Source organism: Macrosteles quadrilineatus, unplaced genomic scaffold (genome assembly GCF_028750875.1).
Source record: "Macrosteles quadrilineatus isolate MER2022 unplaced genomic scaffold, UCM_ALF_1.0 Scaffold_7__1_contigs__length_78375512, whole genome shotgun sequence".
In the NCBI taxonomy this organism is placed as follows: Eukaryota; Metazoa; Arthropoda; class Insecta; order Hemiptera; family Cicadellidae; genus Macrosteles; species Macrosteles quadrilineatus.
Genome location: NW_026542600.1, coordinates 38,626,048 through 38,652,105, shown reverse-complemented (window position 1 = coordinate 38,652,105; position 26,058 = coordinate 38,626,048). Strand labels below are relative to the sequence as shown.

General features: G+C 35.5%; 1 protein-coding gene across 1 annotated transcript; it reads right to left on the bottom strand.

Moving 5' to 3' along the window:
• Positions 1 to 2,751: 2,751 nt before the first annotated feature.
• On the bottom strand, positions 2,752 to 25,888 carry LOC128998061 (uncharacterized). Its single transcript, XM_054424028.1, has 3 exons — positions 24,582 to 25,888; positions 17,815 to 17,886; positions 2,752 to 6,669 (listed from the first exon to the last, which is right to left on the bottom strand). The coding sequence occupies exons 1-3, from the start codon at positions 25,506 to 25,508 to the stop codon at positions 6,448 to 6,450; spliced, it is 1,221 nt and encodes a 406-aa protein (XP_054280003.1). The 5' UTR covers positions 25,509 to 25,888; the 3' UTR covers positions 2,752 to 6,447.
• Positions 25,889 to 26,058: the final 170 nt, after the last annotated feature.

Sequence of the window (26,058 nt, the reverse complement as noted above, 5' to 3'; positions counted from 1 at the left end):
TGCAAGTGGCTCTAGTAGCTCGCAAATGGTGGTAAAGATTTTCTCAACGAGGCTAGCAGTAGGTGTCCATTAATTTCCATTGATACAGTGATTGAATTTGAGGAATCTTTGCTTGCTAATTGGCAGCTTTCTGACTTTGAGGGCTGACCGTAGTCTAGGGATGAGGGATCAATCAATAGTCAATGTTTTTTTTTTTAATATCAATACTTTTCTATCGATGTTTTTTATAGAAGATGACTGTTTTCGTCAAACATCGATGTTTTTGGCCAAGTATTGAGATATCAATGTTTTCCATTATCAATTATTTAAGATAGGGACACCACTATTTGCGTATTTTAACCCAAATATGAGTGGCGCAATCTTGTAGTCTTGTTAGTGACCAAGGCAGACATATTCCTTAGACACAGCTGTTAATTAATAGCCCAAACAGCTAATGGCAACTAAGGGACCTACAGTTTATAGTTGAATCCGAACCACAATCTTGCCTTGGTATTAACAAATTGGTGTAATTATCAGGATAGTACTGCGGATAGTCGTAGTACTCACTAGTGTGGACGTTAATCTACAACTGAGAGTATCGCATCCACAGTGCATCTCTATAAATGTCCACATTTTGTGACCTCCTAGTAGCTGGATTACAGGACTGTATTACTGGAGAGTACAGAGAGCAGACGAAAAACTTAAAAAAACATCGATGTTTAGTCCCAAAAACATTGAGGTTTTTGCAACGATGTTATCGGTACATCGATGGTTGACGTCGATGTTACATCGATGATTGACCTATCGATGCTCATCCCTACTGTAGTACTTGATAGTCTTACAGAGACGTCCCTTAGTTTTCCCAGTCTCACCCAACTTGCTAGCAGAATCCGCTTAACTTGAAATACTACTTTAAACAACACAGATAATATTCGGCTTACATAATGAAAAACATTGTGCAAATGTTTAAGACAACTTCTAAATTCTCTTCACCCCTTGCACACATTTCTTAGGTCTAAAAACATTACTTCATTCACATCCGTTACTGGTAACGGACTTTATGTTATCTTTTCTTGGCAGAGTGTCTATTGTCTTTCACAATGTTCTTGGATAACATGACAAAACTAGTCGTCCTAGAGTTAAGACCAGCTAGAATAGTAGTGGATGAAATTAGAAACACAATGTTGGTGTCAATGTTTTTCCGGACAGCCCTTGTGTATACAGGGTGTCTTGCAACCTTATGAACAAACTTTTTTTCGTCATTCAGCATGTCAAAAGATACAAAAAATGTAACATAACATGTGTCCTATCTCATTCTGTATTCGCATCTATCTGGATGTGATTAGAAAAATAAAACATGCATAACTCCCCAACTGTTTGAGCTACAGCGTTAAATATATATTAGGGGGAAAATGTATCCAGTGTAAAATGTTCCAATTGCAATCACCCTACTCCAGAATACCTTCATCTTGCAGAAAACAAAGTAGGTTACCATTTGTGTTTTCTCCTCATGGATAATGAGATATAAAGTCTAGATCCTGGGAAACGTGTGTTCTAAAAAGTACTGAACTAATTAATTAACAATCCCTAACTAACCTGATGGACTGGGATTGTTCATTCACTAACTAGCCAATTAGTGGATTGACCCTATTTGTTGACTCCAAATGGATAACTGAATTACTGGTATCAATGAGTGGCCTTATGATCAAACAAGTGACTAAGAAAGCTTTAAATATATGATATAAGAGAATAATTATATTTTAGGATACTGAGTAAGAACTCAAAAATACTCAAACCCGTGGAGAAGCTATTCTACAGAGTTATAAAAAGAGATGAATCAAGCCTATTCCATTACCATCTGTAACTATGATATTGTAATTTCTAACAATCACATTCAGTGTAACAGGTATGATTTTTTGAAACATGCATAGTTTTTCTACTACTACAACGTATAGGGTAAATTGTAAATTCTATAGTTATTTGTGTAACTAGTTATTATAACGCATAGAAATAATTAGTCTTTCAAACATAAATCCAAGCGCTGAACGAAATGGGAAACACTGCAACAGCTGAACGTAGTTGCAGTATCTTTAAGTGTTGCCAACATATTTCCAAACGTACATGAATTACGTGTTGTCTGGTTGGAATACTGGTATGCGGCAAAAAAAAAGATTGTGGCAAAAGTAAGTAAATGCAGCAATTAGCAATTTTTTGTATTATAATCAGTAAAAGGAAGCCCGCTTTGTCAGGTGACTCTAGGAAAAACATTTTGTGGGTTCTGTTTTGCAGACTTGTATATTTTAAACTCGTATTGAATTTCACCAGTGCACGTATTGATCGGTGATTCGGAGGCTTGACTCAAACAAAATGAAGCAATTTTGAGATTACTGCACAAAATAACAAAAGAGATGGTGACAGGAAAGGGTTTTAAAGAGCAAGCATGGGCATCCTTATCTCAAGTTTCACACATGCTCTGAAGCACACGCCTAAGCTCACAGGTGCACCAAAGGCCTACAATGTGGCTGACCCAACAATCTGGTCGGTTCCACTGCACAATCTGTACCTAAATAATTAGTAATGGCAGACATTGAAAGTGAAACCACACATTAACAGACCAAAGACACCAAGAATCTCCTGGTGAAGTAAACATCTGTGACGCTGTGTTATGTCATAAGACTTTCCAATCTGAACTACCTTAAAATATTGAATAATAAATCGCAACAATTCAGTAAAAATAAATATATTCAATGTGGTCTATAAAAAACATAACTATAAGTTTAACTCAAATTTATTACACAACATAGGATTTAACAATACAATGTTTATGATTTACATTATAAATAGAGTTTGTGCTTAAAAATACAAATTCTGTGACTGCCTTCATTTGAATGCAATAATTAGTGGGAATGGCTCCGTGCTCTAAACTACAACATGTCTTGTTGTATGTAACATAAATACTGTGTTTAATTAAAATACACATAGATCCCAAGTAGTACTAAGGTAAAATAAATCTAATATCTGCTACACAGATTACATAACTCGGGTTTCTGAAGATATAAAATGTCCAAGTTTTTAAGATTATATGACTTAAATTGCATTAAACTTAAGATGAAGAAAGCTATCTTGTTATGTATCACATCTGCTTAGGATTTGTTTTGTTCTTTTTTTTTTTGAAAAATATAAAATTGTTAGAAAAATGTTTCGATCAAATGTAAAGTAACTAAAAAGATAACAACGTACCAAAAACATTGTTTACAATTTTGTGAGCTCATAAAATGTTGTGAAACGTTTTGAGACTGGTTGGCAAAATTACATTTATTGAAAACAATTTTATTCCTAAATCATTGACAAAAGATTCAAGCTGTAGACATCATGTTGTGTGAATTGTTACTAAATATGTAAAATAACTGAAGAATTTCATTGAAGATCAAAAATATTCCCTATTGGCATGACCATTAGCTTATCAATAACAAATATTGGTCAGTTTGAAAAAAAAATGTCTTCTCGCTTCATTCGAAAGTCGTCAATTGATAATAAATCAATTAACAAAACACGAACACGGACACGGACATAAATAGGAACATTTGGGGCTAAAAAAAAACTTAAACGGAAGGCAGGAGTTATGTCTAGACTGCTGGACATAACTCCCGCCCGATCACGTTGCGTCCCGTGGGCCTACCGTTTCAGTATTTTTTAGTCCTAAATGTTCCTACTTATGTCCGTGTCCGTGTTTTGTTTATTTATTTATTATTAATTGACGACCTTCGAATGAAGCGAGAAGACATCTTTAACAGCCTGAAGATGACTCCTATGTGAGTTGAAACCGGTAGCAACTAAGCTACAAACAGGATCGCATAAATGCAGGTATTTACACCAATTTATAGTATTTAAATTTGATCAGGAGGCTAAAATTCAATAGAATGAAAAAAATGTTAAATTCTGATACATAGAATACTTTTTTTAGTTAAACTAATTTGTATATGGTTTCATCATTGTAAAAATGCCACATCATAACAAATCGCATCGAGGTTTCAGTGGGAAAATACAAAGATATATTTTATTTTACAAGTAACATGTTTGTTGATTAACACATTAAACGTAGTCACCTTCTCTATCAATAAAGTAGATGGCATTATTATAGATCCTTGGGCTAGTTCTAAACCAATTTTTAACATCAATGATTAACACAAACTAGTCAAAACCTTTTGCTCAACAAAATCTGACCAGTTTTGTTAACATATTCAAACAAACTTTCTTCAAGTTATCTTAATCTTACCTTGTGAAACAATAGATTTGCTATTAAGAATTACAATTAAAAGAACAACAATTTAAAAATCACGATTAAAGAATAAAAATTAAAAAATTACAATTAAAAGATGTTCAAAAGTATCAAAAATAGAAGCTGACTTAATTAAATAAACAGGTAATAAATCAGGATGGTGTTATATTAAAATAACAAACATCTAACGATATCAATGCCTTTTATAAGTAAGCTTGCCAGTTGTCCACGATTAATAAAGACCCTTTCTTCTAAAAACTGTTTGCCAACTTTCTGCCGTTTTACTTACTGTATTCACAATTCTAAAAGCGTTTTTGATTTTATATGGTTTTAACAATTTGGGCTTTACTGTCACAATTTTAAAGAAGCAACAACTTTGTTACCGTTTTCGTTTAGATTATGGATCAAATGCATTGAAGTTATTATTTATGTAGATCCTTTTTTAGAAGGTCAATTTAATTTTTTCTATTGAGTAGAAAATTGTCTGTTTACTGTTTGAACTAAGAGATGAGCTGATTTTTATAACTAATTAATCATTGATTACATGTTTCCAAAACAAATATACTAAAAGTATATCCCCCCCCCCCAACTTGTTTCAGGCAAATGAATTAGCCATAAAATTGTGCTATACCCTAATTTTTTGATAAGTATAGGGTTTCAGATAAAATATGGACACAAGCGCAAGCCAACCAGCCCTAAAAAGCATTATTAGTAACAAACATATGAGATATCTAGAATGAAAGTGGTGCAAGTCACCGAAACTAAATTTTGAGTAATTGTCGTTTTTATGAAACAAACAGTTTTAAAGACAAGGTTAAATAATGAAAGTGGTGTAAGTCACTGAAACTAAGTTTTGAGTATTTGTTGTTTTTGTGAAACAAACAGTTAAAAAATCCAGGTTATATAATGTAGAAACGGTTATGGCCTAACATTTTATTTTATTATTTATTTAGTATAAAACATTATATTTAACCTTTATTTTTATTTTTTTTTTTAAGGTTGGCGGCCTCTTTTAACCTTGCATTTGCCCGTCCACATAGACTATCTGCCTGTGCGTGGAATGTACCCAGCAAAGCAAGGGGTGAGCCGGTACAGTACAAAGGTGAACTGTACTGATAAAATGTTTTCGGCAGTGACCAGGATCCTAACCCACGACATTGCTGCCTTGGGCCCGAAGTCTGTGACACTACTGATTAAGCCACCGACTCACCTAACCTCATAAGGCTTTAAGTGACTTACACCACTGTCATTCTCATTCCAACAGCTGTTTTGGTTAGTTGATATTTTTGGTGCTGCTCCTAGTGGCCATATATTGAACTATTGACTTACACCACTAGCATACTGAACAGAAGAGCTAAAAAGGAGCCCAATTTTGTATAGAACTCAGATTTGCAAAATTTTTACTTAGGTCGTCTACTCCACTTTAATTCTAGGAAACTCTATATCAACGGGGGAAGGAGACGATCCTCTCAATCATATCTTGCCAATATGGCCTTTCCTCAAAGGTTCGTACTCATTATCAATAAAAGAATTGAAATGGTAAGCCTAGTTATGAGAATACATGATGTTTTATCAATTTTTAACATGTGGACATTCACTTTCAGCGACATAGGTTTGAAATTATCGATCATTAAGTTATCAATTGGTATCCAAACATTTAAGATCTTAAAACCATCAAACATTCAACTTGGACATTTAAAACATGAGCAAGGGCCACTGGGGCAAAATAATAGGATACTGCTAATTCGCTGTTGGTATTTTTTGCTGATGTTTCAAACGTCCTTATAGAACATCTGAAATGAATTTACTGTCTGAGCTAAACCAGCAAACAGTCATTTCCCGAAAATGTAACCCTATAATATTCAATATTCCTTAACACATAGAAGAAGACTGGCCACCAAAATTAATAAGTGGTTCCTGCCCTTCAACTTTTCCTTCACTTTAAACTAGAACATTTTAACATGAATGGTAACGTAAGGTTGACAAGTATTAAGTAATAAATTATTTTCCAACTACTTTAACTACATGGTAAAATATAGTTTTCAAATCCTACATAGGTTTCCAATTAACATAAATATATTAAAATAACTTTTTACGATTCTCTGAATCGCTTGTTTCCATTAACACAGTGATGAACGAGTTAAATTGAAATATCACGCAGATGAGCTTAAGGTAGGTTTGGCAAGGGATTACCGCTCGAGCTCTGAGAACCTGTCCCGGTACACCACTGAGCGGTGTTGAGGGTCCAAAATAGGTTTAAGCACAGCTTCTGTTCTTGCGATTCGGAGTTTGAAGCGTTCGGAATCTCTTGCCAACATCTCCCAAGGTCCTCTACGTGCCATCCTGTAGGCGTAGTCCCATGTCACCATCGGATGAATCTTCACCAAGTTGTCGTCTTCAGCAAAACGGACCTATAACAGGAGATTCAAAATAAAATATTCTGATGTTTTATGTGTAGATGTAAAAATTAATTTCTCTGGCTACTTCAGCCTGCTTTGACTAATACCTTCTAACTTGTGCAAAATATAAAGTTATTATATTATGAATTGGCTCAGTCGGTAGCGTCACGGACTTCGGACCTGAGGCAGCGATGTCATGGGTTCGTATCCTGGTCACTGCCGCAAACATTTTATCAGTACAGTTCACCTTTGTACTGTACCAGCTCGCTGGATATGTTCCACGCATGGGCAGTTAGTTTATGTGGACAGGCAAATGCAAGATTAAAAGAGGCCGCCAACCTCTTTAAAAAAATTAACAATTCAGTTAACAGCATTTTAAAATGTTTTTCTTGTTTTATTTCTGATTAAACAAATTATTAGACACAATTCAACCCTACTGTGAACCAACAATAAATCTATGAGTACATGGTCGTTAAAAACTTAACCAGTTAATTCACAAATTTTAGCACCTTTCAAAATAGCCTTTACTGTAGTCTTCAAGACCTAGGTCCGAAACCACTCTACTGCTTTGTTTAGAACACATATAACTTATATAATATTTTGTGTAAAAATTCTATGTGTATTCTATGTGTATGTGTATTCTATTTTTGTATTAACCTTAGATCAAATGTGAAAAGCAACATCTATTTGATTAAATATAGCAACGAGGAGGAAGATCAGAGCATAGGGAGGGAGCATATGGAGAGATCTTTATCCCAAAAATTTTGTTTATGGCATGATTTACCAAACTTTCTATTTTTTTAGATAGGTACAGAGCTATTAAAAAATATGGACCCAACTTCATGACTTTGCATCTCAAAAATTATAAATCGGGCAGACATAAACTTTACATCACTCAAAAGATGAAATTTCAAAGTTTTTTTGACCATAGTTCTGTAAACGGCCGAAATAGTTATTGCAACAATGGGCAACCATTTTGTTTTACCATCAGTTGTTGTAAGATGGCTATGCAGCAAAAGATTTTCTGTGTGGCAGAGTTTGCAAAAACTGAGTCTCCTATTACAGTGCAGCGGGGTTTTCGCGTTGAATTTGGTACTGAACCACCGACTAGAACAAGCATAACTTGTTGGTTTAGTGCAATCAGTCGTACAAGAGATGTTGTCTCGTTTGTGGGATAAAATTTGGCTATCACTTGATGTTTGCCGTGCAGCACAGGGGGGACACATTGAGCATTTGTAATGAGTGTAAATAAAACTTTGAAATTTTCTCTTCCTAATGGTGAAAAACTTTCTGATTTATACTTTTCAAGATACAAAGTCCCGAAACTGGGTCCATATTTTTCAATAGCCCTTTATATTTATCCAACTAAAATCCATTTAAAAAGATAAATAAGTAAAAATGTTGTTTTTCCACGCCTTTTGGTTACCAAGACAGTTAATAGTAAAGTTAATACAAGACTGTTCCCACATGTTATCTTGCTGGCATATTGAATTGCTTGTTTGTTAAATAAATCATATTTGATAACATAATAACATTTGGAATTTGTTTATTTTATTGTAAGCTTTTAAAATTCAACTGAAATAAAGATTTTTGTTGCCTGTTGTTCAAAACTTAAGTTTATTTAATCAATGTTATTAGAATTGGTTTTGAATCTTGTGATAAATTTCCAATTCTAATAACATTGATTCAATCAACATAAGTTTTGTGCTACATGAGACAACAAAAATCTTTATTTTAGTAGAATTTCAAAAGCTTACAATAAAATAAACAAATATTCCAGATGTTATTACGTTATCCAATATGATTTATTAAACAAATAAGCAATTCATTTATCTGCCAGAAAGATAACGTGTGGGACCAGTCTTGTATTAACTTTGCTGGGTAAAAACAGTTTGATTTATTTCTGTATTTAATGGAATTACTTAATTGTTGTATGACATAACAAAGATACAGGGTGAAGCAATGAGAGCACCCCAATTTTCTTTCGTTGTCACACTATAAGTCGTTCACACAATGAATGAACAGCTGTGCTTATAACATCAATTAAACTATGCCATTTTAGTAAACATTATGCCTGAGGCTATTAACACTGAGACTTTGATGTGGAAACCTATTTTTAAAATAGTGATTCTTGTGCAAAAACCCAGAGATTGTTTAGGGCCCTTTCACACGAGGCCACTGGTTGCCCGCCACAGCTTTAACATTATTTTAAATGGGACATTTCACACGCAGCCACTGTAGTTGCCCGCCACTACACAGTGGCCGAGCAGTGTCTCCTCGCGCAACTGCTAGTCGGCAACCGCCGGCAACTGCAGTGGCGGCAACTCGTCGCGGGGCATTGAATTAAATGTGAGCTTTCACACGTAGCACCAGTGGCCGCCACCGTGGATGAGCGCGCAGCTACTATTTTGAATCAGTTCACGTGCATACTGCAACGACTATGGTAGGTGTTGAGTGTTTTCGTGTTGAATTGTTTGTTTGTAAAAATGAGTGATCAGAAGAAAAATAAAGAGGACAATGCTGAAAAAGAAAAAGACAAAGGAAAATAACAGAATAAGAGAATAAACAAAATAATAGAAGACAAAGTGGATACTAAAGATCTAATTTGCGAAATTGAAAAGTAACGGCAATTTGGTATAGTACGACTGTGTCTTTGCCTTATTTTCTTTATTATCAACGCGAGAAGAAGGAGATGTTCATTGTTCGACAGCATTTTCACAACCGCCATTGTACAGTGGCTGTAGTAGAGTGGCTTGTATGTTGCCTGTATCATCCACTGCAGTTTCCCGGCCGGTAACTGGTGGCGGACACCGGTGGCCGCCACCAGTGGCCTCGTGTGAAAGGGCCCTTAGACCACATTCCATCCTTGGTCAACATGGCACGGTTCCAGATTGGAAAACAATGGTGAACTGGGTAAAATTATTTAGGATAACAGCTTAAACCTTAAAAATAATCGAGGGTTATTCTGATAAGCTACTTGAAAATCGAGGCTTCTCAAATTCGCCCCACAGATTTGCTTGAAACGAAGCTAAGAATTGTCCAAAAACTAAAGTGATTCCTGAAGAAATGCTGGAGGAGTATTTGATCGAGTTTTCAAGGGACTAAAAAGGAATGTCAAGTAGGTCAAGGAAGTCACTTGCAGGATTTTGTTTTCAAGAAAAGGAAAAATTACTATGTTAACTTAAAATGGCAAAAAATAAGCTGTGTTTTGATGTGCTATTTATATCAATAGGGTGAATATTATTGAGTTTGTACTATTTAAAAATTGGGGCGCTTTCATTGCCTCACCCTGTATATCACATAAAAACGAGTCCGGTCCCGTTTTTTATTTTGAGATACATCACAAAATAAAAACAGGACCGGTCGCACTGTATCTATCAAATACAACGGAGCAAAACAAAGGCATGTGTGAACGAGACGACGCTAACAGCGATAAGAGGTGTGTGGGGGGAGGGGAGGATTCAGCACAGTGGCCAAGACATGTTTTGGGACGGAAACATGAAAATGGCGGGAATTTTTCATGATGCGGTGTCTAATAGATTAGGTGTGACCAACGGGGGATTAAAATAAAGTTTTTTTTTGGTGTTTTAAAATAAATTTCAAGTTTTACAAACAATAAAAGATTCTTTTCCTGAAAATATATATGACAAAAAACATAAGTTACATGAGTTTTCTTGTTCTTTTAAAATTTATCCATTAGCAATTGTGAAGCATACATTTAATTTCTTTGTTAAAATGATACAAGGGATTTTGTAATGTGCCAGATTGAGCCGTAAGCAAAAGAAATCGCTAATATTTCAATTTGTAAATAAATATAGATATAGGTTTGTATTTCTGTATAAATTGAGATTACAGATGACAATCAGAGGCGGCAAATGACTAGGATTATGAAACCCATAATCACACAAACCCTTACCATTGGACTCACATAGAACACTTTCATATATGTCTTTTCATAGGATAAAATATTTAACCATGGTTGCCAACAGAATGTTTCTGCACCTTAGACATACATGTAAACTGTTGTTTTTTCAACATTTCAGTATTTCATCACCATTATAAAATGGGTAAATTGAAAGACTTGACGCAAACATAACATTAATCCTCACATTTTTCTCAAAATCGCAAATATTTTGGTTGGCATACTTTAAATTAATTAACTCTATGATTAAATGCATACAAGCTTTAGCGATAAGATAAATTTAATATCTCATTACTTCTATCTTAATTGACTGATAACTCTATCTCAAGATGTGATTATTAACAAAAAGGCCTTTTTTAATCTAAGCCCACCTTAACACTACCACTTTAAATGTAAATCAGGGCCAGTGGGCGCAAGAGGTTGTAGGTTCGTTGGGGGCTGAAAGATGAGAAAAATTCCCCCACAAGGTATGTGGAGAAGGGCACAAGTATCTCTCAGGCCAATCGCTTATCACATACAAACCATGGGTAGGCCTGATGTCAATGATTAAAATAGTATACTGAGCCAGTGCTCATCATTCTAAATTAAATGTCTTCTTTGAAATAAGATTTGAAGAGAATAAAGAATTGGAAATTGATTTATTTTGTCCCTTAGTTACAGTAAAACACTCTGCAAGCAATCTGATACAAACTAAACGTACATGAGCAAGGGAGAGTGAAGAATGAATAATACCCCCGCTGTATGAATAGTACCACACGGCTAACCAGCTGAAAGTTTCCGTTCCTACTGAGACTAATTCGGAAGGGATAGCAGAGATGTACAGGTGTGAGGAGCTGACAAACTGTAGTACTTTAAATTAAATAAAAGATTAACTACAGTAAGTACAGGTGCCTTAAGTCCAGTGCCAGTATTCCGAGTACAGTCTAGGGGAGCTGACCGTTATGGTCTGTGTGCTACACGGAAATAGCACACAGTACGGTACTTTATAAGAGTAGGCCTAATTGAAACTCTAGTGTGATAAAAACACCATTTTCAGTTAAAGTTTTATCAGACAAAATATATTTCAAAGCTTGTTTAAGGCGGTTTCACACTGGCGATTTCTTCGTCCGCGGACGGATGCAAAAATAAATCGTTGCCCATGTTATCAGATGGGACTGTTCACACAGTGCATTGATACGTAGCGTCCATCCGGGGACGCAGAAATTCATCCGTGGACGAACTGGCGGAATCGCTCCGGGAGTGATTTTTCTAAAACGTCCGCGGACGTCCACGCTCTTGCGCAAGCGCACTGAGCACCAAACCACGTTTAGCGCAGCGTGGCATCTGTCCCTCACCTCAGTGTTAATTGTATATATTCATATATACTTAGTTGTATTCATATTTTTAACTTTCCTTAAAACTATTGTACTATGCTACTACTGCTTGTTGCCTATTTTTCATATTTTTCAGTAATTATAATGTTTGTTAAAGGGTATATTTTTTTTTTACTTCAATAATTTCTATTTCATCATCAAATAATTTTTGTAATAAGTTTTACCCTCATGGTTTTTCCAACAATTATGTTGTTTCAAAATATCGTTGTATGATTTTCAACGACCTATCAATTAATTGATTCCACAGCTAAAACTATTAGCATTGATGTATAGTATTATATATACGAAAATCGCGCCCACCTTTAAGCACATGAGACAATGTAAGATTGCATTTCCATATTACCATTGCTCGGTACATTTATTTAATAATCCCAAATAATAGATAAAAAATCATCAATACAAAAAATCGCTCATTGGAATTCCACAGTTTGTCTCGGTTTGCTTTATTTCACCATCAATCATTTTCAACACCTCTTCATACTGATTGGGCGTTAATCTAAAGTATGTTGAGAATCTGTCTTCATCTTGCTCCAGATCGTTCATTAGGTGATGGAATTCACAAAATCGCTACCGCTTGTTGTTAATCGGATAAACCCACTTTCTCATTTTTGGTAATGAGTACAAACGTACAACCTCATCGTCACTATCATCACTACTGTACTTGAATCAAGCCATGGAACAGAAAATCCGGACTGATACCATGTGACAATATGCACAGACATTTTGTACACCTCCACCGAGTTGTAGGAGGAATGGCCAACTTCCCTACAGTATTTGCATTTGCGAATGAGTGGACGTTTGAAAAGTAGCTCGCAATGTGAAGGGGCGGGTAGCAACCATCCGAATCATTTAATCCGTCCGCGGACGAAATTATCGTCCACGGACACCAGTGTGAAACCGCCTTTAGGTAGGCTACACGTTTTCTAAAATATATTTGTAACCAAGTCATAACTTAAGGTACAGTAATAGCGCTACAGTTGGTACCTTATCATGTGTTGTCTCCGCTTTTTGACTGGGAAAATTTAACACTTAAGTATGCATCTCAGAGCATATCAACACAAACTAACATCAAAATTAGTTACAAAATCATTGTCAGAGATATAATAGGTTGATTGGGGGTTCAGTAATGTACTAATAAAATTGTGTTATATTTTAAAAAGTGGAAAGAACAGTCATAAAGGAAATTTGATACCACCAAGTCTCTTTCTTATGTCCAGTTGGTATCAAAATAAAAAAAAAAACCTGGTTAAAGACTTTTTAATAGTGACTCTCCACCTATGTTGCCCTGGCTATTAAAGTCAATCAAGAGCAAAACATGGTTGGTAAAACATAGTGAATTAATACTACTCGCTGAAAACTAGGCTAAATGAGTTATTACAATCAAATTACTCCATGTTCAGGATTCATCAAGTAAAACTGGGAGTTCAAACAGAATGCGTAAAATTACTGGCATGTAGACCTACTCTATATACGCTAAATAAGTTGGTTTGGAAGACGTTCGATTATCAATTTAAATGATAGGATATTAAGTTGTTTCTACTTTAAAACATTGGGTTACAGTTTTGATTTTGGAATTTGAGCACAAGTCAAAACAAGAATGGCTGTTTAGAAAGATAAGACACATTTTTGCCGCACAAAAGCCATTAATTCGACCTTTTCTAATGTATTATGATAAAATAGTGTACCCTTCCCTTGAATCACAACCTTTTTTTTCAGGTTGAAATGTTATTATTACCTACAAGTCATGTTAGGGTAAGGAAATTTAGGTTGGGTTGGGTTAGGGTATGTTAGGTTAGAACCGAGGCATATAACCTAACCCTTAGATTGTCTTCTGACGTATCTATTGTTGATGAATAGGTAGGCCTACGCTAAAAGTAAGTCATTGGTTTTATGCCAAGAAAGGTTTGAAATTAAGTTTCCAGGTGTGATTCCACTACCTAATAAATAAAATATTAATAGACTTGTCAAAAATTTAAGGGGCCCAGATCTTTAGAAAAAAACAATTGTAGACATACAATACATAATCTATTTGAGCTTGCAAAAACACCATAATAAGTCATATTTACAATAAATTCCTAATAATACTAAACCTAATGGATAAACATGTAAAAATGCATATCAGCTTATAGGCAATGAAGTAAAGAAAACATGGATGCCAACGGATGTTTTTTTTTAATTGAACAGTGTCTCACAGTAGCCCTACTTGTAATTTGAACACCCGGAAAAAAATTTAACACTTTAAATTTGCACAATGTCGGAAATTTTTATCCACATCACGATATGTGGACATTGTAAAATACTCATGTCATGGAGTGGGCATTTTATTCGGACATTGGCCAAAGGGAAATGCCCACTAACGCGTTGTGGGTAAACTGATTTACTCAAATGCCGAAGTCGAAATGATCTTTAGATCTAGCAAATCCAAAATACCCACAACGTGATGTGAGTGAATGTGATGACTGGGTTGTGGGTATTTATACTTTGCGCGAACGCTGAAAACATCGTTCTTACAGACCAGGCGTGCAGATTCAGACACAACACCTCTACCGTCTAAATTGTTGGCGATGAACAGGCCTGCATTATTTATTTTTTTCTGTTACTGCACTGTAGTTGTACACAAGAGATAAAGTTTATCCATGTTCAGTAAAATACAAAGAACAACAGTTGTCACAGAGTTTTTAAGAGAACCTCCTGTGAAGCTTATGTTGGCTCACTTCATACAAATTGATTAAGCTATTAGGTTCTTTGACAGCAGAACACTACTATTATTCACATTCTGCAGATGGCTTGTTCAGCTTGCTTGGATAGTCGGGAGTGTACTGTATATGTGTACTCTTGTCCCGTTAGCACAATAACTCAAGTAAAAATTATCCGATTCGATTAAATTTGGTACAAACATGTAAACCGAACGAGTTTGTGGACCAGCATGAGGAAAACTTGGTTTTTGGGTAAAAATGGGTTATCTTATTTTTACCTTTAACCCTCCAAGTGTCCATAGTTTAGGCCTTAATGTCCACCTATTTTTGGCGCATTTGCAAGGTTTTATTAAAACGGATCTGAGAAGCTTAAAACAATGTTAATTCTAATGTTCTATATACCATTTTGTTTGGAAAATCATGGGCTTCAATATCATACATAAAACATAAGGAAAATTTGTTTCAAAAAAATTTTTTAGGTAAAAAAAAAATTATTTTGGAAAAATTGAAAAAAAAATAAGTTCGCGCTCAATGAAATTGTATAAATTATAGGCCTATAAATATTTGAAAATAGCCACTTTGTTTTAAATTTAATGAGGATTACAAATATATAATCATATAGTAAGGTAAGTTATCAAATAAATAAGTTATGAGTGAAAAACGGATTTCAGTACATAGCGTTTAGCTAAGAATGCATAGCCTAACCATAGCTAGGAATCTGGCTGATAATTTACATCAATATCACTACCTACTTCTTCAGGATCATCAACCAGCCCTTCAAAATCACTTAAATCTTCTTATAATGCACCACGTATATCACTACTTTTGATTTTTAACACTAAAACAATGATAAACGTAATAAAACACATCAGTCATCGGTCCGAGGATAACCAAGCTGTTTACGAATACGCACGTCAGCTGTCTGCTACAATTACGATCGGCTCGGAGAACATACAGCGCTGAGACAGACCTCTGGAGAAATCTTAGAATATAACGGAAAGAACGATACCTAACTCGATCCAGTTCAATCCGATTCAGTCAGTCATAGAGCCTTCGCCGTAAACGATGTTCGTGCGTCGAAAAATCGACGCGTGACACTACACAAAGTGTGTAGCGCGTCGATTTTTCGACGATGGACGCTCGGAGGGTTAAAATATAAAATGCCACCATTTCTTTATAAACCATTATTTAGAGCCAGCAAAAAACAATTATTTAGTAGGTATATCAAAGTGTTGATATATGGTCAATAGTAACATGGAAAATTTCAGAAAATGTTACCGTAATTTTAAATGCCCGTATTATTCTTATGAAGAATACGATAGTCAAATTGTTGTAGTTTGCTTGTTTATGGATAAATTTAGATCAAATTCAATATACAGAGGGGTGCAAAAGTAGGTATACACTAATGAAACATTTTATAGAAAAATATATTTACTCGTATAAAAAGCAAACATTTTCAAATTAATCTGAAGAGTATTAATACACCTAATTAACTCTTAAACATACTGTACTTGACAAAAACACTCACTTCCTTGTGTGTTCAAACTGTTTGCCTGTTTGTACTGTATACCTACTTTTGCACCTCTCTGTATTTATTTTATACTAAGCAATTAACATATCATTAAAACCCCAATTTATTACCTTCCTTGTTGCAGCAACCCCAAGTAATCGATAAACCTAATTTTATCCAAACAGAGAATAATTCTGGCATTATTGAGGAAATAGAAATATTTCAGTGATGTTGTTCAAAGGTTTATTGCGGACATTTTCCATCACGAAAGTAAAAAAAACAATACACAACGTTTCGGGATCTGGAATCTGATCCCGTCTTCAGGTGAAAAAACTTAACTAACACATTACAACTAACAATACACAAACGCCCAACCTAAGTTGGAATACACTACCGAGGGTAGTAGTCAAAAAATATGCACTGTATAGCAGTCAAGTCATGATACAACATGCAATTAATAACAAATCACAAAACACTATAATCTATAAAAGGTTTACGTACAAAAAACTCACACAATGGAACAATAACAACACCGTACGCTATGACTCCACCAATGAAACTGAACCAACATCCAACATGGCTGACCAATCGGAAACACGGAGACAACAGAAATGGCTTCCAAGAACAGAAATTTTGAACAAGGAACTAAAGGATAGGGAACTTAATTGTTCAATAAATAGGGAAATAACGAGTTCTCCTCAAAATTCGCACGTTATGTTAACTCGTAGTAAAACTCGTGATAGGAATAAACATAATTAACACCCATCTTGCGGCATCGTACATCGCTCCGCCATTCTGTTGGTTTTACTTTTCCAGGGACCGGAAGCCATTTCTGTTGTCTCCGTGTTTCCGATTGGTCAGCCATGTTGGATGTTGGTTCAGTTTCATTGGTGGAGTCATAGCGTACGGTGTTGTTATTGTTCCATTGTGTGAGTTTTTTGTACGTAAACCTTTTATAGATTATAGTGTTTTGTGATTTGTTATTAATTGCATGTTGTATCATGACTTGACTGCTATACAGTGCATATTTTTTGACTACTACCCTCGGTAGTGTATTCCAACTTAGGTTGGGCGTTTGTGTATTGTTAGTTGTAATGTGTTAGTTAAGTTTTTTCACCTGAAGACGGGATCAGATTCCAGATCCCGAAACGTTGTGTATTGTTTTTTTTTTACTTTCGTGATGGAAAATGTCCGCAATAAACCTTTGAACAACATTAACTCACCATCACCAACAATGAACTTCAAACAAAGAATTTCAGTGATAATCCTAATCAGGCAAATGGAAATTTGCTTAGTCAGCAGGATTGCTGCAGTGAGAGTATGATATTTTCATAGTTAAACCTACTATAAAAAGTCATAATGGTCCATTAAACAATGTGGGAATGTTTTTTTTTAATCAGGCCTACATGTAATATTTGTATACAGTAAACTTTCGCAACAAACACTTGGGTGAATTCTCTAAATTCATCTACAAGATTACGTACCCTACCCAACCTTAGCAAAGTCAGATCAAAGCTCCGAGGAGAATATATTTGTTTAACTAGAAGCATGTCTTGTTGAGTTGTACCTAAGACAACTGATCTTGATTGGTCTATACCAAAACAATAACATTTTTAACTTAAATTAAAATAAGTTTAAAGAGTTTGGGTTAATTACCTTTTTTGGTGATGTTTTGTTGCAAAAACTGGAATTACTTGAAGGCACGATTCCACTATCTGACTGTGACACCTGGAATAGAAACTTTTGATAGAGCATATAAAGTAAATTTGACCCTGGAAGGGGTGGTTGCTTTCAACTAATTATTTAATATATTTTTCTTTGTTTAGTATTAGTTTTTTAGTAAAAATTTATGCCCCCTGGTTTACATTGGATGCTTTCCTATGCATGGCTAATCTTGGTTAGACGTAAAACCCTTTTACCACCTGAATGATTTATTAATTTATGCCTTGCTTGATTTCTTTAAGAAGACCTTACAAAGCGTTAGACCTTAGGTGTAGGCTTTATCCATAATACTCTCAATATCTTGTTATAGGCTAAACTTCCATTAACGATTAGCTAAGACCTTAATTGAATTTTCTTTGCCTGCGTTGAAGGAAAGTGCACTTACGGTAAAAATTATCTATTATATTTGAAATATGAACACATTTAAGAACTAGGCTAAGGCTAATTGAATTTATTATTGCCAAATTATCACCACGTTTATGTTAAGTATTAATTTAAAATTTCTATTGCTGGTCAAACTATATTGTATCATCAAAAGCCAGCATATAACCTCATCATTATTTAATTCACTGCTGACTGACAACTACTTTACTGTTGCATATATTGCACGACATCCAAGTGCCATGACGTCTAATGATAACAGTCAGTGTCACGACGTCCAAAATATAATTTTTGAGCGTTTTACGACGTCCAATATAAACTATTTGACTGTTGCACGACGTCCAAAGGTATATTAAGTGCAATAAACATAATCTTTCTACAAGCTTTGGACGTCATGACAAGCTATTTTTGGACATCGTGGGATTGGTCGTCATGAAACAGTGCACTTTACACTCTTAAGTAGCAAACATTTTCGAAATTGTTATTTTGTTGTGTTTAAGCCACTATTTCAATAGCACAAAAGCAGTCTTTGTGTAATATAAACTATCAACTCTGTTCACTATAACCTACACTTTACCTTCCTAATCTTTCCTAACTTCAAAACACTTAATACAGCCACCAATCCGCATAAAGCCCAACTTGATTTGCATGCACACAGTGTCTAAATGAAATATGAAAAATTCAGTGCTCAGTTGTGTTTTAGATGTCTGTAAAACATGTACTTTGAATATGTTAGCATTAACTTATTTTTATCCTCTCTCTTCTCTTCGCTTCGGCAATCCAGCGGTCCCTATTATTTGTGTCGAGAGTTTCACCCAATATAACTTGTGACGGAGTTTTGAACTATTTAACTGAGAAGGGTGTTGCTGATGTTGAGTGTATTCAGTTGCAAGCAAAATACAAGTCCTACAACTCATTCAAAGTAGGCGTACCTACAAACTGTGAGAGTGACTTACTAAATCCTAACTTCTGGCCAGATGGTGTACTGGTGCGATCTTTTATTCCATCACGACGTGGTTCTAGGCCTAGCAATGCTAGCACTTTTTTAGGGCGAACTTTCCACAGAACCAAGAATCCTTAAGCACCTGTACCAGTGTGGTAGGGTCAAGAAATGGAATTAGGCCTACCAAAATCCGTATGTTGTGCCTGAATGTACAATCATTGGAAAATAAAATCCCTGAACTGGAGGTTATGTTGTCACTGGATGACTTTATGGTGCTCTGTTTGTCTGAACACTGGCTAACAAACGAAATGATTTCTTGCAAGAAGGTGTGCGGTTTTACGTTGGCGAGTGCCTTTTGTAGAACTGAGATGAAACATGGGGGTGTGGCTCTATTTTTAGCCAACTCCCTTGCAAACAATTTCAAGGTCATTGATGTCTCAAATTTTTGCCGTGAACTTCACCATGAATTTGTATGTATTCATTTAGATTTTGTAAATATTTTATTTGTTGGAGTTTATCGTTCGCCTAATGGTGATCTTGAACAATTTTTGACTGCCTTTGAAGAACTTGTAATTTCTCTGAGCAACCTGAGAACTGACAACTACCTTGTAATAGGTGGAGATTTTAATGTGGATATCCTTACTCAAGACACGAGGTCAGCTTCATTTCTGTATTTACTTAGATCTCTTAATATTTATTGTAAAAACCATGAGCCTACCCGCCAAAAAGCTTGTCTAGACAACATAGTTACCGATTTAGACGACACTTGCCTCAAAGTGGAAGTAAAACAGATTGCTATCAGTGACCATGATGCATTATGTGCCGAGTTTATCTGCAACAACATGGAATCTGTCTCCAACGAGGCAATGATTACAAAGTGGGTAAAGAAGTTCACCGAAGAAGAGATACAATATTTTGTATCACAACTGGACAACATTGACTGGAGTACGGTGCTAACATCTGTTAACGCAGAAGAAAATTTTAAACTCTTTTTGGACCTTTTTGTAAATACAATGGACTACTGTGTGCCTACCAAATGCATAAAACCCAAGCCTTCAACATACCGCAAGAAAAAGAACAAACCGAAGTTGCCATGGTTAAATGACACTCTACTCAAGAAGAGAAATTGGATGCTCTTGATCTACGACCTTCTTAGATCTGAAAATTCACCTGAATTGAAAAACTTGTACCGCAGCGTGAAGCGTGAATACAGAAGTGACCTGAGACAGGCTAAACTCGAATTTAATGCCTCAAAAATTGAAAACTCGTCAAATAAATGTGCTATGGCCTGGAACATCATCAAGGCAGAAACAACTCCTGGTCGTCCGAGGTCAACTTCACTGCTACCGGATGACTTTGGTGACTTCTTCACAAACTCTGTACAGTCAGCGAGAGAGGCAGTTGGGGTAACAGCGACATCCGCCCAACAGATGCTACAGGCGACTCCTTCTCCCAACAGCCAATTTGAATTTGAAGAGACTAGTCCAACACAAGTGTTTGAGTTGGTATCAAGGATGAAGAACTCTACAAGTAAGGATCTTTATAACATTTCAAATTCATTAGTTAAGAGGATCATTTTGCATATAGTTTTTCCGCTCACATTTTGTATCAATATGTGTATCAAGCAGGGTGTTTTTCCGAATTTTTTAAAGATTTCTAAAACAGTGCCTATTCACAAAAAAGGCAGTTGGGACTGTGTGCAAAATTTTAGGCCAGTGTCCATTTTGCCAATTTTCTCAAAGATCTTTGAGGCAGTATTAAAATCTCAATTGTACAGGTATTTTGAATGCAACAATCTGTTGACGTCCTCCCAGTATGGTTTCCGCAGTAATCTATCGACAATTGATGCAATTGATTGTCTGGTAGCTAAAATTGTTGGGGGCTTTGAGGGGAACAGCTTTACTGGGGTTACTTTTTGTGACCTCAGTAAGGCTTTTGACACTGTCGACCATGACACGTTGTTAATCAAGTTGAAGCACTATGGAGTCAAGGAGAACTCAATTGAGCTGCTGAGGTCGTACTTGGGAGGACGACAGCAGATCATTCATGTGAATGGTATGAGGTCAACCTTAAGGGAAGTGAACCATGGAGTGCCTCAGGGGTCAGTGTTGGGGCCCCTCCTTTTTCTGATAAGTGTCAATGATATTACAGGTAATGTTGATGCTGGGATCGTCAGCTATGCTGACGATACCTCGCTGGTACTTACGGAACAAAATTTTTCAAAGCTGGAAACTGCCATGGGGCAATCATTGGATCAGGCTGCTGACTGGTTTAGGGCTAATTTCTTTCTTTTAAATGAAGACAAAACTGAGTCAGTAATTTTCTCATTGAGAAATAATGAGGTAAAGAGTGTTAAGGTCCTAGGTATTGTGTTGGATAGTAGGCTAACTTGGGCTAGTCATATAGATCTAGTTTGTTGTAGGCTGTCTAGAATCCTATACTTGCTCAGAAACCTGAAAATGTGTGTACCTAAAGATTATGTCAAAACTGCTTACAAATCCCTTTTTGAAAGTGTAATTTTATATGGTTTGAGGCTATGGGGCAGTGCACCAGATGTAAAATGTGTATTGCTACTGCAAAAGAAAGCAGTACGTCTGCTGGCTGAGGCAACGTCCACAGATCATTGTAAGCCCATTTTTGTAGGCTATCTGAGGGCTTGATGACATGTTTTAGTTTATATGTATTTGTGTGCCTATTAAATTTAAAAAGTAAGATAGACGATGTTAATTTGAGAGAGGATTTTCATGAGCATGACACTAGATATAAGAACCTTTTTGATGTGCCATTTGTTAGATTAAGAAAAAGTCAAGTTCAACACAGCTTATTAAGTTTAAGATTTTTTAACAGACTCCCATGTGAAGCCCGAAACCAGAATTTTTCAAAATTCAAAACCAACCTCAGAAACCTTTTATTGGCCAACCCACTGTGTTCCTGGAATGATTTTTTTAATATACCAGCAGCATCCGTAAGTACCTATTTTTAAGTTTTTTACCTATTTTTAAGTTTTGACTCTTGATATGTGATATTTATTTGACTTGCATGTGTAATTAGACCTTGCATCTTTTAGTTTTAGTTGTGAACATAAAGTGATTATTTATTATTATATATTATTTATTTATTGTAGAAATTTTGAGAGTTTTGTAGAAGCATGATGTTGATTGTTATTGAATTTGCCTTGTGATTATTATGACGATTCCAAATGCATGTATTTGTCTAAAGGAAAAATAAATATTCTTATTCTTATTCTTCTTATTCTTATTCTCCTCTTCAGTAATCAGTTTTTGTAGGCTAAAGCTATTTTCATTTTGTTTCAGTTTTAGTTGATGGCAGGCAAGCAAGAATGTAAATAGAATAGCCTAAATCAAAACTCAAACCATCTTAGTTAATATTCGTGACCTCAGTAGGCCTATATTTTTTTACTGTTATTTTCAGGTTAAAAGTGAGTCTAATACAGTACTCTAATAGTTACTTTAATCACTTAAAGAATAAACGTAAGATATAAATTTTTTGTTCGATGAAATATTGAAGGCTAATAAATAGAGGCCTAGTGATTTTACGTAAATAAACAAAACATTAAACGGCTGTAATTCGGTTAGTATTTATGAGCGCGGAGAAATTTTTGCGACATTTTTTTCTGCTAAAAATCTAGTTTCTGGTTATGGCTGCACTTTACTTTAGTCCTACACTCAGGGCCGGTTTAACCCATACGCGAACTACGCGGCCGCATATGGCGCCACGAAAAAGTGGCGCTGTGGCGCCAACGGAACACTTTTTTTTTACGTGAACAACGTAATTTTGTTTATTTTTTATCAGAGTTCAAGTATTCAAAGCACCACAATAAAGGCATTTATTCTGTTTGCACCAACAGCACTTGAAAATTTTGTATATTTGTACAGCACTACAACTCAAGGACTCAATGCCATTTGCAGTTTCGATTTGAACTGAGCTGACGCTCGGCAGTCGGCAGCGTCAGCGCCAGCGCGGCACCTATGGGCATAGAAAACACGTTTTCTGTGCTATGGGTTTCATTTCACGAATCACTCATGCTCGAGGCAAGCGCGCAGCGCCACTTGCCACAACAAGAAACTTCCCCTTTCTTTCACTCCTTTCTGCCTCTGATCCTAGAGCAGAGCACTACATTTTATTGCACTCTTTTAGTTGTATACGTAGGCCCACGATTACTAGAAAAATACCGGTATGGATCATAAACATAAACAAATGACGTTGTTGGCCCGAATCCTATACTAATAGCATTGAACATATGTTTTGGCAGTTCTGTGCAATGTTAAATAATGTTTATTTTCGGGCCAAAAACGTCATTTGTTTATGTTTATGATCCATACCGGTATTTTTCAAGTAATCGTGCGTAGGCCTATACAGTATCGGTATCGTATTGGCAGTGTTTTGATGATTCATGATTGTTGATAAGCGAATTATTACGAATGTTTTAAGTTTAATTTATAATTAGCGCATTAAATAAAAAGAAAGTATAAACTGAATGAATGAGTAAAACATGTTGCGAGCCGAAACTATGAAAACAATGATAGAAAAAAAGAAACCGTCTGGCACTTATCATAGAAAGCGTAAAGGCGAATTTGGAAGAGGAAGAAGAAAAGCCAAATCAATGAGTAGACTTTTGTAGAAATCATCTGGTGGCGAGTCCAGTCAGCCCAAAGAAGTAACGATTGAAGACGGCAATGACGTAGGTATTTATTTATTTATTTTCCAAGGAAAGATTAAAACAAGTAGGCCTAGCTGATCACAAACGGCAAACATTACGTCATTGCCGTCTTCTATCGTGACGTCATGCTTGACGAGCATTACAGCATTACATTACGGCCTGTTTTTTTTTAGTGTGTCCTTGGTTTGCTATAGTTTATATGATGAGTAAAAGTGTATAAATGTCACATTTCTGCGAATAATAAACAGCCTTTTATTGCAAGTTAGTATTCTTCTACCTAAACTTATAAAAAAAATTCTTCCCAAAATTATTGGGGAAAAATTCACAAATACGGTTAAGTTATGTTCATGGGTTTGGGGGGGGGAGAGTTCTAAGTGGCGCTGATTCGGGTGTTCGCTTAACTCTGAAAAATTCCTAGAACCGGCCCTGCCTACACTCATTGGAATGAAAAAGATCGATATATCGATTATTTCATTCGAGTTAGGTTAGGTTTTAACCTGACTAACCAAACTAGTTATATCAAATTAAAAAATCGATATATCGATCAATATATTCATTCGAAAGAGTGTAGAACGTGAAGTAAAGTGCAGCCCTAGTGATATGGTAAATCAATAGGCCCTATAGGTTCCCATGGTCACGTTAGTCACAATAAATACCGACTAAATAAGAATAATATAAGAAAAGATTTAGCTTTACCTCATCAACTGAAATTGTGTCATCATCACTGCTGAAAATGTCTTTATCCACATTATCGTCTTCAGAACATTCAAAAACAATGTAGCTATCCTCACTATCTGCAGAACACTCAGAAGTAATTCGGTCTCTACTACTACAATCGGGTTTAATAAATATTGAAACCGGCTCCATCACAGATATTGTACTATCACACCTCGTATCACTAAGCATTGGAAAAATAATATCCCTGACCTCAGTCTCTGGGATTATTTTAGGAGAATTATGTTTAGAAGAGCCCTTAGCAACGTCAGCGTAAGATTGTTTTGTAGAACTTGGAGGATTTTCTGTACAATTCATAGCAGCAACAGTGGAATTAACTGATGATCCTTTCTGCAGACTACTATCCAGCATGATTTCAGAATTTTTATTTAGATGTGGGGTTGAGTTAGGGGTTGGTCTCGGAGAGAAATGATTTGGAGCACTACCAACTAAATTGACCAGATCACGAATCATATCCCAAAGGTTTAATTTCCCAACATCATTTTTCCTTTTTCTTCCCAGCTGGCTCTTGCTGCCGACAAAACCCCCTACCACGTAGGATCGTACCAAAGATGGTGTCATGGGGTTAGTTTGAGGTAAGCCTATTATATCTTTATGACTCAACTTCATTTTCTCTGATGGTACAGAAAATGTTGGAACATATCTTCTACCAAACTCAAGTCTTGAAGTTTCAGTAAAACTATAAACAAAATCCATCAGTTTTATGCTTCCTGTACCAAAATTAGTATGGTTTCTATTTGAAACTGTATGATGCATGCTAATATGATTTGCAGGATCTTGGTATGGTTTACTTGTCAAACCTCGTAACAATTCCATGTTTTGGGGCGACTGGTTACCAAAAATAGGTTGTTTTTTACTAGGCAAGCAATTGAAGCTTTGAGAAAACATTTCAATGGATAGAATCTAGAACGTTTTATAGAAATCTAATGTGGCTTGACCACATAAGAGTCATAGACACTTCAATAATAAATACATCTCCAATTAAATTAAAACGTTCAAACTACTTATTTCCCAGCTTGACACATTTTGTCTCTAACACTTTTTCTTGAGGTTCGCATTTCATGAAAATGTCCACGACCACAGCCGAATTTTTGATAGTCTATAGAACTCCAATCGTTACAACTCAAACAAAAAGATTCATGAAATAAGATAATGTTATCACTAAAAATCATTTTTGTAACATAACTTTGACAACAACAACTCCTCTGATGTGACATATTGACAGTTAAAACACGCACATATTCACTTTTCTACTGCTGTATTTCGCCATTTTGAGAGAATTGTATGTAGGGTAGGTAGGTACTAGGTAGGCTGTTTTGTTGTTTTCCCAGAAAGATGATGACACTCAGGTTAAGTAACAGAAACTGATAACAAAACAAAATTCTATTGGTACATGTATGTATAATAATTGTTACACAGCTGTATTTTCATATTAACT